General features: G+C 46.3%; 1 protein-coding gene across 1 annotated transcript in view; it reads right to left on the minus strand.

Annotated features, from left to right (window-relative positions):
* The window catches only part of notum1a (notum, palmitoleoyl-protein carboxylesterase a), a 35,280-nt gene extending 21,506 nt beyond the window's left edge, over window positions 1-13,774 (minus strand). The window contains exons 1-2 of the mRNA XM_065010654.1: window positions 13,068-13,774; window positions 1,287-1,435 (exon numbers count right to left, since the gene is read on the minus strand). Coding sequence (XP_064866726.1) covers window positions 1,287-1,435; window positions 13,068-13,393 — 475 coding nt within the window. The 5' untranslated portion in view covers window positions 13,394-13,774. The remainder of the gene's footprint in view (window positions 1-1,286; window positions 1,436-13,067) is intronic.
* Window positions 13,775-16,608: the final 2,834 nt, after the last annotated feature.

Raw genomic sequence — 16,608 nt, forward strand, 5'->3', positions numbered from 1 at the left:
ACGGCCCTGGTCTGTACGTTGTTCATCGTGTGGATACGGCCCTGGTCTGTACGTTGTTCTATGTGTGGATACGGCCCTGGTCTGTACTTTGTTCTATGTGTGGGTGCAGAGCCAGAACAGACAGCACTACAGCCCATAGCCATTTTCGGTCTAAAATGAAATCATTTTCAAAGGAGAATCTCTATTGATAATGCCTCTTAGTCCAGAGGGGTATTCTACGAAGCAGGTTTGAGGAGTTAGAGAAGGTACCTTTGGTCAACTCTGAGTTAAACTTGGTTTAACTGGTCGTACAAATGTGGCTCACCTTTTAGCCAGGTACATTTTTATGGCACCCAATCCTTCAGAAATAACCTGCGCCATGGCAGGCTAAGTCACAGCTAACTTAACTCCACTGACTGACATTTTTATAATTTATTCTTAACATGTCAGTTAAGAACAAATTGTTATAAACAGTGGGTTAACTACCTTGTTCAGGGGCAGAACGGCAGATTTTTACCTTGTCAGCTCGGGGATTCAATCTTGCAACCTTTCGGTTACTAGTCCAACACTCTAACCACTAGGCTACCCTGCCGCCCTGCCAAATGACTAAGCCACGAGTTGAGGACTGATTAAATCAGATTCCCTCCCTCTCGCAAAGGTTGCGTCATCATCCACTTCATTTGAGGAAGACAACTGATGAAATATTTTATTAATCAAATGTTTTTTTGTTTTACATTTTTTTAATTTGAAAATATATCTCATTACACATTTAGTAATGACAAAATGCATTTTAAACTTCACGCACAGTAACACTTTTGTATGACTTAATACAATTGTTTTATTGATAGGAGTGGGGAACAAAGTACTTGTGCATTGAGAAGCACACCAAAGACGACATTAACGATACGTAATAACATAAAGACGACATTAACGATACGTAATAACATAAAGATGACATTAACGATACATAATAACATAGACGACATTAACGATACGTAATATCGTAAAGATGACATTAACGATACGTAATAACATAAAGATGACATTAACGATACGTAATAACATAAAGATGACATTAACGATACGTAATAACATAGACGACATTAACGATACATAATAACATAAAGACGACATTAACGATACGTAATAACATAAAGACGACATTAACGATACGTAATAACATAAAGTTCAGTTCAGGACAGTTCAGGACAAGGCTTCATTTGTGTCTTAGAGTAGTAGTGGTGGGGGGTTGGTGAACAGTAACAGCCAGACAGACACAGCTGGGTAATGTAGGCAGAGATTCTGACCTGTTTTGGTTTGAGGCCACTTGGACGAGCTCATCAGTCTCCTCATGGTGTCGTATCGGCTGTCACAGTTCTCTTTGTTGAAGCAGTACCAGCCGCCCTCCAAGAATATCAACCACCGTCTGCTCCCTCTGGACTCTTTCATGTAGTACCTAGAACGGAAAGAAACACATGATATTTTATAAACAAACTCACAAACCATGGACAAGAATCATGTATCCTCACACGAAACACTGAAGTTGCCCTCACCGTCTCCTGTGCCAAACGGAATAAAACCTGACCTCATGTACATATTATGTAAACAAAGAATACAAAACATGTTGTTATTTTGAAGACCTATAAGAAAATAAGCTGAAACTACTTCCCCCAGATTTGAACTCACCTAAACAATGTTTGAGTGCTGGTTACACAGAGCCATGATGTGGACACACACACACACACACACACACAATGTGATAGAACAAAAGATAGGAGCTCATCCAGGTTCCTCCACCCTCAGTATTGAGAAAGAGAAGACTAGTGTGCTTCCCAAATGGAGCCCTATTCCCTTTATAATGCACTACTTTTGGCCTGTCAGAGCCCTGTGGTCCACTATATAGGAAATTAGATGACATTTTGGAAGCACTCTAGGTGTTACCAGAGCCCTAAAGGCCTGTGGCTGGCAACAGTGATAAGGAAGTGCAGTACCATCATATTCCCTGTTACTACTCTGCTGAAGTCACCGTTCTTTAACAGTGGTCTCATACATAGGCCCTCCATCTCAGGCTGGATAAAATCTCCACTACCCTCAGTGCCGGCCGTGCAGAAATGAAAAACAGAGAGGAGATGACGTGCTGCCTGCAGCAGCCAGGGATGAAAACCATGGTGAGGTCTGTGCAAACACACACACACACACACACAGACAGACACATCTCTGTTGCCCAGGACCCATATTCACTACATCCACCCAGAGGAATGCTCCCTTTGATGCATCACAGAAAGTCGGAGCCTACAACACTATTCTACAGTGGATTATACAGCACGACCTGAACCACCATCTGAACAGAGATCAAACACAGAGATCAATGTCTGAACCAAAACAATTAAAACAACTAACACCCTTGTCTTTCTTGGTACTGACACTCACACTGTCTCTTCTCACCAGCACTGATTCTGCTAATAGCTGCTTTATTGGGGAAAAGTAGTTCTTATTATTACTGTGATGGGAGGTTGTCTCACCATCTCAAGATGAATGAACTTACTGTAAGTCGCTCTGCATAAGAGCGTCTGCTAAATGACTGAAATGTAAATATAGCTGAAATGTAAATATAGCTGAAATGTAAATGTGGCTGAAATGTAAATGTGGCTGAAAAGTAAATGTGGCTGAAATGTAAATGTTGCTGAAATGTAAATGTAGCTGAAATGTAAATGTGGCTGAAATGTAAATGTGGCTGAAATGTAAATGTGGCTGAAATGTAAATGTGGCTGAAATGTAAATGTGGCTGAAATGTAAATGTGGCTGAAATGTAAATGTGGCTGAAATGTAAATGTGGCTGAAATGTAAATGTGGCTGAAATGTAAATGTTGCTGAAATGTAAATGTTGCTGAAATGTAAATGTAGCTGAAATGTAAATGTTGCTGAAATGTAAATGTTGCTGAAATGTAAATGTTGCTGAAATGTAAATGTTGCTGAAATGTAAATATAGCTGAAATGTAAATGTAGCTGAAATGTAAATGTTTTCCTATTCAATTCTATGGAACCTGATCGAAACTGGGTCCGATGTTTTCGTTTCAGGTCGTCCTTTTCAGCACAGGTCCAGCAACTACGGTGGGCAGTTAGTTACTGCTTGGTTTGGCTGAACTTAGCTCAGTAGTGTAGGAAATATTCACTCTGAAGAGTTTTTCAATCTGGATGCATGAGTCATTCACTTCAGGAGATCTGTTCATCCTCTGCCCACAAGAGGGCAATGCTATAATTCATCCCCATAGTCTCACAACCGTGAAGTGCAGAATCATCAATTCACTGCAATTGTGTAAGTCTACAGTTCTGTCAAGGCATTTTAATACAATGCTACAGCATGCTAACAGATACCCATGGACTTCCAGTCATAGTGCTGACGTTAGTTAGCCTTGGTGTGCAAATCTACCTCTTAACTTCCTTCATACTGGAAACAGAGACAGCAACAATATTTAATCTGACTCTGGGGAAGTAGATAAAGGGCCTCATTGCCAAAATCCCAAAGTATCCCTTTAACTTTCTGTCACCCAACAACATTTCTACCATTTCACAGGATCAGACTAGCAGACACTACAAAAGACCATTAGAAGCAGACATGATTCTCACAATGTTTCTGTGATGGCTAGGCTTTAGCTCAGAGGGCTAACACAGACTTGTAGCACCCAGGAGGCCTGGATTCAAACCCAGTCGGCCATACAAGCAGGCATGATGCTATTCTATTCCCCATTTGCTTCTGCGATGTTCAGAGACTGTTATTTCAGCAACAGACATGTTAGCCTGCTGAGCTAAAGCCTAGCTTTGTCAGGCAGCTAGAGGGAACAGCGGTATCTGAACGCTCCTCTTTACCGACGACGATGCGGCTGCAGCTGAGACAGACGGCTTCTCGGACCGGAAACTCTGGCAGCTGCCAGGCATATCTCATCATTGGGGCTCCAGAGTGGCACGGCGGTCTAAGGCACTGCATCTCAGGGCTGGAGGTGTCACTACAGACCCTGGTTTGATTCCAGGCTGTATCACAACTGGCCGTGATTGGGAGTCCCATAGGGCGGCACACAATTGGCCCAGCATCGTCCGGGTTAGGGTAGGCCTTCATTGTAAATAAGAATTTCTTCTTAACTGCTTTGCCTAGTTAAATCACATAAACATAACAAATAAAATCACAGGGAGGACTGCCAGAGCAGGCTGAGTGGTGTGGTGTTGAGCAGGCTAAGTGGTGTGGTGTTTGCCAAGACACTGACTCACACTCTCGTCCTCAGGGATAATCTTTCATGACATGTTCAACTCATGACATAATAAACTAAGATTAAGCTTAGAATACCCAATTTTACGTTACATTTGGAGGGTACCAGTAGCATGGAGCAGACCACACTAGCACTGCAACATCTATGGAGGTTACCAGTAGCATGGAGCAGACCACACTATCACTGCAACATCTATGGAGGTTACCAGTAGTACGGGGCAGACCACACTATCACTGCAACATCTATGGAGGTTACCAGTAGTACGGGGCAGACCACACTATCACTGCAATATCTATGGATGGTACCAGTAGCACGGGGCAGACCACACTATCACTGCAACATCTATGGAGGTTACCAGTAGCATGGAGCAGACCACACTATCACTGCAACATCTATGGAGGTTACCAGTAGCATGGAGCAGACCACACTACCACTGCAACATCTATGGATGGTACCAGTAGCACGGGGCAGACCACACTATCACTGCAACATCTATGGAGGTTACCAGTAGCACGGGGCAGACCACACTATCACTGCAACATCTATGGAGGTTACCAGTAGCACGGGGCAGACCACACTATCACTGCAACATCTATGGAGGTGACCAGTAGCACGGGGCAGACCACACTATCACTGCAACATCTATGGAGGTGACCAGTAGTACGTTGCACTGTAACATCTACCAGGGCAGACACACCACTAACTAACATCTACCAGGACAGACACACCACTAACTAACATCTACCAGGGCAGACACACCACTAACTAACATCTACCAGGGCAGACACACCACTAACTAACATCTACCAGGACAGACACACCACTAACTAACATCTACCAGGGCAGAAACACCACTAACTAACATCTACCAGGGCAGAAACACCACTAACTAACATCTACCAGGACAGAAACACCACTAACTAACATCTACCAGGACAGACACACCACTAACTAACTAACATCTACCAGGACAGAAACACCACTAACTAACATCTACCAGGAAGGACACACCACTAACTAACATCTACCAGGGCAGAAACACCACTAACTAACATCTACCAGGGCAGAAACACCACTAACTAACTATCATCTACCAGGACAGACACACCACTAACTAACATCTACCACGACAGACACACCACTAACTAACATCTACCAGGACAGGTAACTATCACTACCAGGACAGACACACCACTAACTAACATCTACCAGGGCAGAAACACCACTAACTAACATCTACCAGGGCAGACACACCACTAACTAACATCTACCAGGACAGAAACACCACTAACTAACATCTACCAGGACAGACACACCACTAACTAACTAACATCTACCAGGACAGACACACCACTAACTAACATCTACCAGGGCAGACACACCACTAACTAACATCTACCAGGGCAGAAACACCACTAACTAACATCTACCAGGACAGAAACACCACTAACTAACATCTACCAGGAAGGACACACCACTAACTAACATCTACCAGGACAGACACACCACTAACTATCATGTACCAGGACAGACACACCACTAACTAACATCTACCAGGGCAGACACACCACTAACTAACATCTACCAGGGCAGACACACCACTAACTAACTAACATCTACCAGGGCAGACACACCACTAACTAACTAACATCTACCAGGGCAGACACACTAACTAACTAACATCTAACTAACTAACATCTACCAGGACAGAAACACCACTAACTAACATCTACCAGGACAGACACACCACTAACTAACACTACCAGGACAGACACACCACTAACTAACATCTACCAGGCAGACACACCACTAACTAACATCTACCAGGGCAGAAACACCACTAACTAACATCTACCAGGACAGACACACCACTAACTAACATCTACCAGGGCAGACACACCACTAACTAACATCTACCAGGGCAGACACACCACTAACTAACTAACATCTACCAGGGCAGAAACACCACTAACTAACATCTACCAGGACAGAAACACCACTAACTAACATCTACCAGGACAGACACACACTAACTAACATCTAACTAACATCTAACTAACTAACATCTACCAGGACAGAAACACCACTAACTAACATCTACCAGGGCAGAAACACCACTAACTAACATCTACCAGGGCAGAAACACCACTAACTAACATCTACCAGGGCAGAAACACCACTAACTAACATCTACCAGGGCAGAAACACCACTAACTAACATCTACCAGGGCAGAAACACCACTAACTAACATCTACCAGGACAGACACACCACTAACTAACATCTACCAGGACAGACACACCACTAACTAACATCTACCAGGGCAGAAACACCACTAACTAACATCTACCAGGGCAGAAACACCACTAACTAACATCTACCAGGGCAGACACACCACTAACTAACATCTACCAGGGCAGACACACCACTAACTAACATCTACCAGGGCAGAAACACCACTAACTAACATCTACCAGGGCAGAAACACCACTAACTAACATCTACCAGGGCAGAAACACCACTAACTAACTTTATTATCTACCAGGGCAGAAACACCACTAAGTTAACATCAACCAGGGCAGAAACATGGCTGGAGCAGAATTAGTGGACTAACATCTCAAACACATGGGGTTTCCATGTGTTTGATCATTCCATTTGTTCCGTTAACCCCTCAGCAGCCTCCACTGCAGAAACACCTAAACTAACTAACATCTACCATCACAGAACACACCACTAACTAACATCTACCAGGGACAGAAACACCACTAACTAACATCTACCAGGGACAGAAACACCACTAACTAACATCTACCAGGGCAGAAACACCACTAACTAACATCTACCAGGGGGCAGGGTAAACCACAGGGTGAACCAGGAAACAGAGGGAACCAGGGACGAACCAGGGAGGGACAGAGGGAACCACAGAGGGAACCAGGGAAGACATGAACCAGGGGAGACTACCAGGAAGGGACAGAAACACAGACTAACCAACATCTACCAGGGACAGAACCACACCACTAACTAACATCTACCAGGACAGACACACCACTAACTAACATCTACCAGGAGCAGACACACCACTAACTAACATCTACCAGGGCAGAACCAGGAAGGGACACCACAGAGGGAACCAGGGAGGGACAGAGGGAACCAGGGAACAGAACCAGGGGAGGGACAGAGGGAACCGGGGAAACTAACATCTACAGGGAGACACCACTAACTAACATCTACCAGGACAGACACACCACTAACTAACATCTACCAGGACAGACACACCACTAACTAACATCTACCAGGAACACACACACCACTAACTAACATCTACCAGGGACAGAACCACAGGGTGAGCCAGGGATGGAAAACATCTACCAGGGACAGAGGGAACCAGAGGGACACCACTAACTAACATCTACCAGGGAGAAACACACTAACTAACCAATCTACCAGGGAGAATTGAACCCAGGGTGAACCTACCAGGACAGAGCCAGGGATGGGAAAGGTGAACCACAGGGTGAGCCAGGGATTAACATCTACCAGGGTGGGGTAGGGTGAGCCAGGGAGGGACAGACAGGGAGGGACTGAGCCAGGGAGGGACAGTGGTGAGCCAGGGACTAGCCAGGGAGGGGCAGGGTGAACCAGAGAGGGACAGGGTGAACCAGAGAGGGACAGGGTGAACCAGGGGCTAGGGTGAACCAGGGGACAGGGTGAACCAGGGGACAGGGTGAACCAGGGAGGGACAGGGTGAACCAGGGAGGGACAGGGTGAACCAGGGAGGGACAGGGTGAACCAAGGAGGGGCAATGTGAACCATCTACCAGGGACAGGGCACACCACTAACAGGGTAACATGAACCAGGGATGGGGTAGGGTGAACCAGGGACAGGGTGAACCAGAGAGGGACAGGGTGAACCAGAGAGGGACATGAACCAGAGAGGACAGGGTGAACCAGGGAAGAGCAGGGTGAACCAGGGGAGACAGGGTGAACCAGGAAGGGACAGAGGGAACCAGGGAGGGACAGAGGGAACCAGGGAGGGACAGAGGGAACCAGGGAGGGACAGAGGGAACCAGGGAGGGACAGAGGGAACCAGGGAGGGACAGAGGGAACCAGGGAGGGACAGAGGGAACCAGGGAGGGACAGAGGGAACCAGGGAGGGACAGAGGGAACCAGGGAGGGACAGAGGGAACCAGGGAAGAGCAGGGTGAACCAGGGGAGACAGGGTGAACCAGGAAGGGACAGAGGGAACCAGGGAGGGACAGGGTGAGCCAGGGATGGGAAAGGTGAACCAGGGGAGACATCACAGGGAGGGACAGAACCAGCTCTTTATTAGGGTGAACCAGGGAGGGGACAGGGTGAACCAGGGAGGGGACAGGGTGAACCAGGGAGGGGCAGGGTGAACCAGGGAGGGATAGGGTGAACCAAGGAGGAGCAATGTGAACCTGGGAGGGACAGGGTGAACCAGGGCGGGACAGGGTGAGCCAGGGATGGGAAAGGTGAACCAGGGTGGGGCAGGGTGAGCCAGGGATGGGAAAGGTGAACCAGGGTATAGGGTGAGCCAGGGAGGGGCAGGGTGAACCAGGGAGGGGCAGGGTGAACCAGGGAGGGGCAGGGTGAACCAGGGAGGGGCAGGGTGAACCAGAGAGGGACAGAGGGAACCAGAGAGGGACAGAGGGAACCAGGGAGGGGCAGGGTGAACCAGAGAGGGACAGGGTGAACCAGAGAGGGACAGGGTGAACCAGAGAGGGACAGGGTGAACCCGGGGTGAACCAGAGAGGGACGGGAGGTGAACCAGAGAGGGACAGGGTGAACCATCCAGGGTGAACCAAGAGAGGGACTGAACCAGAGAGGGACAGGGTGAACCAGAGAGGGACAGGGTGAACCAGGGACAGGGTGAACCAGAGAGGGACAGGGTGAACCAGAGAGGGACAGGGTGAACCAGAGAGGGACAGGGTGAACCAGAGAGGGACAGGGTGAACCAGGGAGGGGCAGGGTGAACCAGGAGGGACAGGGTGAACCAGGGAGGGACAGAGTGAACCAGGGAGGGGAGGGGACAGGGGAACCAGAGAGGGACAGGGGAACCAGAGAGGGACAGGGGAACCAGGGGGAGGGACAGAACCAGGGAGGGGCAGGGAACCAGGGAGGGACAGGGTGAACCAGGGAGGGACAGAGGGAACCAGGGAGGGACAGGGTGAACCAGGGAGGGAGGGAACCAGAGGGACAGGTGAACCAGAACCTGGGAGGGACAGGGTGAACCAGGGAGGGGCAGGGTGAGTCAGGGAGGGGCAGGGTGAGCCAGGGATGGGAAAAGGAACCAGGGTGGGGCAGGGAACCAGGGAGGGGAAATGTGAACCTGGGAGGGACAGAGTGAACCGGGAGGGACAGGGTGAACCAGGGAGGGACAGGGTGAACCAGGGAGGGACAGGGTGAACCAGGGAGGGACAGGGTGAACCAGGGAGGGAACCAGGGACAGGGGGACAGGGTGAACCAGGGAGGGACAGGGTGAACCAGGGAGGGGACAGGGTGAACCCAGGGTGAACCAGGGAGGGACAGGGTGAACCAGGGAGGGGCAGGGACAGGGATAGGGTGAACCAGGGAGGGACAGGGTGAACAGGGTGAGCCAGGGATGGGAGGGAACCACAGGGTGAACCAGGGAGGGACAGGGTGAACCAGGGAGGGGCAGGGAGCCAGGGCAGGGTGAACCAGGGAGAGGGGGAGGGCCAGGGTGAACCAGGGAGGGACAGGGTGAGGGAACCAGGGAGGGACAGGGTGAACCAGAGAGGGACAGGGTGAGAGGGACAGGGTGAACCAGAGAGGGGGGTGAACCAGGAGGGACCAGAGAGGGTGAACCAGAGGGAGGGACAGGGTGAACCAGGGAGGGACAGGGTGAACCAGGGAGGGACAGGGTGAACCAGGGTGGGGACAGGGTGAATGTGAACCTGGGAGGGACAGGTGAACCGGGAGGGACAGGGTGAACCAGGGAGGGACAGGGTGAACCAGGGAGGGACAGGGTGAACCAGGGAGGGACAGGGTGAACCAGGGAGGGACAGGGTGAACCAGGGAGGGACAGGGTGAACCAGGGAGGGACAGGGTGAACCAGGGAGGGACAGGGTGAACCAGGGAGGGAGGGGACCAGGGAGGGTGAACCAGGGAGGGAGAGGGAACCAGGGAGGGACAGGGTGAACAAACGAGGGAGGGTGAACCAGGGAGGGACAGGGTGAACCAGGGAGGGACAGGGTGAACCAGGGAGGGACAGGGTGAACCAGAGAGGGACAGGGTGAACCAGGGAGGGACAGGGTGAACCAGGGAGGGACAGGGTGAACCAGGGAGGGACAGGAACTGGCTGGGGGGAATTAGTGTTAGAATCCGGTTATTTATAGACACAAAGGTGACTATTACAGAGACGACATCTGCCAACCTCTGGCCTGCAGGCCAGATCTAAAAGCCTCTGTGTCCTCACTCACACTGTGATCCTAAAGAGCTAAGAGCTTTATGGGCTGGATGGGCCACTCTCTATGTGCCTGTCCCAAATGGAACCCTATTCCCTATGTGGTGCACTACTGTTGATGAGGGGCCATTGGGAATAGGGGACATATATGGAATAGGATGCCATTTGGGATGGAGGATATGAGACACTCAGGTTGAATTATTTCGATGGATTTATACAGGATGCTAAATCCAGTGAGAGACATCTCCATCCTCCATCCAGTCACACACTGACATTAAAGACCCGTGTATAAACACTGTACTGTAGCCTACTGCCCAGCGATATGTCTAAGTCATAACACATTTCATGTGTTTTGTCTGTTGGGTATAAGCACAACAATCTGATATTAGGAGACATACTGTACTGGACATGCAGACTTGCATCATGCTAGTGCTCCATAGCAGTGTATTACACTCTGACCTTATTACATGGATCCCTCATCATGTAGGGTATGGAACATCGAGAGTACAGGGATTAGAATGTAGGGTATGGAACATCGAGAGTACAGGGATTAGAATGTAGGGTATGGAACATCGAAAGTACAGGGATTAGAATGTAGGGTATGGAACATCGAGAGTACAGGGATTAGAATGTAGGGTATGGAACATCGAGAGTACAGGGATTAGAATGTAGGGTATGGAACATCGAGAGTACAGGGATTAGAATGTAGGGTATGGAACATCGAGAGTACAGGGATTAGAATGTAGGGTATGGAACATCGAGAGTACAGGGATTAGAATGTAGGGTATGGAACATCGAGAGTACAGGGATTAGAATGTAAGGTATGGAACATCGAATGTAGGGTATGGAACATCGAGTACAGGGATTAGAATGTAGGGTATGGAACATCGAGAGTACAGGGATTAGAATGTAGGGTATGGAACATCGAGAGTACAGGGATTAGAATGTAGGGTATGGAACATCGAGAGTACAGGGATTAGAATGTAGGGTATGGAACATCGAGAGTACAGGGATTAGAATGTAGGGTATGGAACATCGAGAGTACAGGGATTAGAATTTAGGGTATGGCACATCAAGAATACGGGGATTAGAATTTAGGGTATGGCACATTGACAGTAAAAACAAACAGATATATAGTATTCAATAGATACTGGATGTATTAGCCTTTCAATGACTTGATGTATACTACACTATACCATATTAATCTATGACTAGATGTATACTATATCATATTAACCAATTACACTCGATCTGTCTGGCAAAAAATATATATTTGCCTTCGTACATGTGTATAGTATATTAAACTATACAAGCCACACAATCCAACATAAAAGCAGTTACCTTTGCTAAAGAGGCTCTAACCCAATGCAACCTGTTGAGTAGTGTCTCTGCATGGACTGTGCCATTGAGTTCAGCATTTGGCTTAACCATGTCTATGCCCTCTGGTTGTCTTTGTTGTAGTAACAGACAGTTAAATATCCAAATGCTTTTAGTTCCCCTGCTTATCTCTCATTAATGGAAAACAAACGAGAGAGAGAGAGAGAGAGAGACAGAGACAGAGAGACAGAGAGACAGAGAGAGAGGCAGAGACAGAGAGACACAGACAGAGGCAGAGACAGAGAGAGAGAGATAATATATATTTTAGAATTATATTTTAGAAATGCTACCATACTGAGGCTAATGAGCAACACAATGGCTGTGCTTATCTATGCAGAAAATAGGTGTCAATCTCACAACCATATTATTGGCGAATAACAGTTTATAAATATTAGCCTATATTCCTTCATGGAAAAATGTGTAATTTTGACATTGGTTTGGTGAACATAAAAACAATATAAAGATCAATATAATATGTTCCATTAAAATTGGGATTGAATGTATATGAATAGGTATGTTTTCCAATATTATCTTCATTTAAAAAATACAATGTACATAAAAAAATCTCTATACACATTTTGGTGCGTCGCGCGCACGTAAAAATAATGGACCAATTCGATTTGCATTGCTTGTAGAGGGATCCCAAATGTGGAAAATATATCAATCTTGATCACTTCTGCATCATGAGATTAAAATGCCCACAGGAATCAAGCACTATGCTCATTATGCACGTGCCAGGCCAGGCCGCAAATATTCGCTGAAAAGCTGCCATGACGCACAGCAGCTGTCTTGGACATCTGTATAACACACGTTTTCATGTTCCTTTTTGTGATCCTATAATCTATAGTAGATATCTCAATCACAAAAAAACTATACTTAAACTTTAAGGATAAGCAAACTCCAATGGGCAATCATGTTTGGACTGTGCTTTCAACATGCTAGATTTCTGGAAACCTCGACTGTACGAAAGAAAAAAAGTCACGCATCAGATGAGAAGAGAATACAATACCCTGCTGGAGTTCCATCGTTGCACGTGACTGAAGTATTTTCCAAAAAGTGCAGCTTCATATCATAGTCGAGCTTCTGCGCCGAACACGGGTAGAGGGACTGCGCCAGGTTCTTCACCTGCGTCATGAAGTTGTCCATGTTCTCTTCGACGGCGGTGAAATCCAGAGGGAAACTCTCCGTGGTGTCACCCCGGTCCCGGTATGTGGGAGAAGGCGGTGTCCGTCGTGGTTGCGGGTTGCGACCACCTCGGAATCTTCTTGCGGCAAAAACTCCGGACTGCATAAACACCAGCAGCAAAAGCCAGGAAATCAATCTCATTACCGTCATCTTTTCCGCGAGCCACCTGCAGTTTAGGTCTTCCTTTGATGGTTTCCGAGTTTAAGGTTTTCCTTCGGAAGAATTCTTGCTGTTTGGAGATTGGATTGGAAAAAGAAGCAGAGAATTACGCACGGTTCGAACTGTTGCACTGCTATCCTCCGACCTAGGCTAACTGTTTTGTATCAGATGATCAAGGAAAATACTTTTTAAATGCATTTATTAAAAACAATTCGGTTGCTTCTATGGGTCGATGTGAACAATGTTTAAAATAGAAGAAATAGTTTCCTAGATGATCTTAATCGAAGCCGTAAAACTGTTCTGTTCACAAACCACTACCGCACTGTCACTGCTTTTGAACCAAGTTTAGGGTTTGAGTTAAATGACAATACTCATCACATGCTCTGGAATTTTATTCAAACTTTCCCCCCTTCTCTCACCCGTCATCCAATCAGAGAGGAGGGCAGGACTCTGGGCTGGGCATGATCAAGCGTAGCAGACTTCCCCCCTTTTAATTTATTGAGGGGGAAAAATGTCCGTGCTTTGGCTCTTTTGATCCGCGATGTTTCATTTGATGTGGTGTTTTTTTATTGACTTTGAAATGCCTGTTTCCCATTCCACACACATATATAGAGTAAGAATAAGCCCCTTGTTACACACTAGCCTAAAACTCGAGAGGGGAAAAATAGACAACACAAAATCTAACTCTGACCGGACATTAACAACCCAGTAGCAAACTATTACGTTAGACATAGATGTAACATGTTTTACACTTTGATTAAAATGAAATAGAAATTATTCGTCTATTATTAGTAGTATTATTATTAATAATCGTTTTTACCATGTCTCTTATTGAATTGTTGAATAGCCCTGTACATTTATTATGAATTAATGCACGGATACGGTCTTTGATCTCACATACTTTTTCTCTGAAAGCAATACTAACTTCACGCATTCTTTAATTTCCTCAAAGGTTATTACTGTGGTGGATATCTTTTACAGATTGCGATATACCGACTTCCTCTTAATTCATGTTTAATATACTGAAATGGTGCCCACAGGTGTTTCATGTTGCGAGTTGAAAGTCTTCCTGTGATGTATTGTGGCGCGCGCGGACACCCCTAGAGCGCAGGCAGTGCGTAAAGTAGACTAGCGCAGAAGCTATATGAGTTGCCATTGATGTGAATGATGAAGTGACACAAAATCTCACGCTAGTCACAGTTTACTCCTAAACGACTTCATATGCCATAGCCTTCTTCGCTATCAATTGAACGCAGAATACGTTTTCATTACTTCAATTGCTCCTATTTAGCTATAATAACTGTCATGTCATGATATCATTTTAGAAAAGGCTATTATTTTATTATTCTAAGAATGTGTGGCATGATTTCATTTTGACGACTAAATATCCATGCTCAAGCTATCTATCGTTTAACATCTTCAGCTTTTACATGTGTTGTTTATAAATGCTTATTTCGATTAGATTTCAAAATAATTAAACATTACCTAGGTGTGCGCGAGCCTTTATTCCTAATGAACGACACTTTCAATATGTTGGCTTTAGGGCAACTCTAAGCATGTTGTGTTTATCTGCGAGAGTGGACGCGGACCCTTTTTTAATCTACAAAAGCCCCCTAAAGATCAAAGCAGCCATCACTCTCTTTCTCTCCCCTCTATCCCTCCTTCTTTCCCTCCCTTCGCAGCCCTGTCAGAACCCTTGCTCGACTGTATATTTGAAGTCAAGTTGAGCATCCTGAAGGGAAGCCCTCACCTTAACGCTGGAATGCACGGTTGCGGTTGAAATATTTTTTTAAAAGGTTGGTCCCTCTCTGTGTCTGTGGAACAAATCCTTAATCTGATCCAGTCCTCAAGCGGCTTGCCTTGGATAAATACAATGCGTGCCATGCCATGTCGTCAACACGAGGCAATAGGGGATGCTTATTTATTTGCCTTGACGTATGTACTCGTCTTTAACTTCGTCTATAGGTTAGGCACGGCAATCACATTATAACATAACAGGAAGAATTTGGCAAAACGCCCTGTCCTTTTGAACCCAATCGCCAAATTGAAATGCGTCACATTTGTTACTTTTCAAACTCCTTTTAAAATTGCTATTAGACTGCATAAAAGTCATTACACAAAATGTTGTCAGTAGGCTTGTAGACTATGCACTAAAATAGGCTACTTTAATGTAAATGTAAAATAGATGTGTATCCCTGTGTACCTGCTGTAGGTTATCTGTCCCTTTATTTCTGATAGATGTGTATCCCTGTGTACCTGCTGTAGGTTATCTGTCCCTTTATTTCTGATAGATGTGTATCCCTGTGTACCTGCTGTAGGTTATCTGTCCCTTTATTTCTGATAGATGTGTATCCCTGTGTACCTGCTGTAGGTTATCTGTCCCTTTATTTCTGATAGATGTGTATCCCTGTGTACCTGCTGTAGGTTATCTGTCCCTTTATTTCTGTTAACGGATGTCCCAACAAATGATGGAATAAACAATATCATATCACAAATGTAACTTCGCGTAATTAGGCTATATACATCAGTAGGGCTCGACATTAGCCTAAATAAAACGATCAATAAACACCTCATTTGCATTCAAAGTTGTGTAAAAAGACAGTCCTATTTAGGGAACCCGACACTTTCTCAGGATAATTGATATGGTAATTGGTTTATTCCCGCTATGCTTGGGAGGGGGGGGGGGGGGGGTAGCTATGATGTCTTAATTAACCGTAACGCGCAATAAACACATAAAGGTATTAGTGTTTTATGGACTCTGTGGGATCCTCGGCTGGAGAGCTTTATCATCTTTAGGCGCGGCGAGACTAGAGAGCCGATGGGCTGGAACACTTAACTCTGCAGAACCCTCCCTGTTGCGCCTAACTACCGCCCCATCCGCGTAACTAGGGAACTCGCTCGCTCGCTCGCTTGTGACAGTGATTCAATGATTGACACACCAAGAGATGCCCCTTACTTATTATTATAAAAACATTTTTTAAGAGATTCTCCTTATATTGGAATGCAAACAGGGCTACTAGTGGAACATGCTCATGGATCGTCCGCTTTTTCAGACAGAGATGGGCTACAGATTCACACGAGATCCTTCACGGACCTCCGGGTCAATTCATAGCATCCTTTGAGCTCCACGAGCATCATATGTGTCTGTTGATGCCTTGGAGGTGCCAAGAAAAGGTGTTAGGGAAACTACCATTCTCACGGTGCTC

This window comes from Oncorhynchus nerka, linkage group LG26, assembly GCF_034236695.1.
Source record: "Oncorhynchus nerka isolate Pitt River linkage group LG26, Oner_Uvic_2.0, whole genome shotgun sequence".
Classification (NCBI taxonomy): domain Eukaryota; kingdom Metazoa; phylum Chordata; class Actinopteri; order Salmoniformes; family Salmonidae; genus Oncorhynchus; species Oncorhynchus nerka.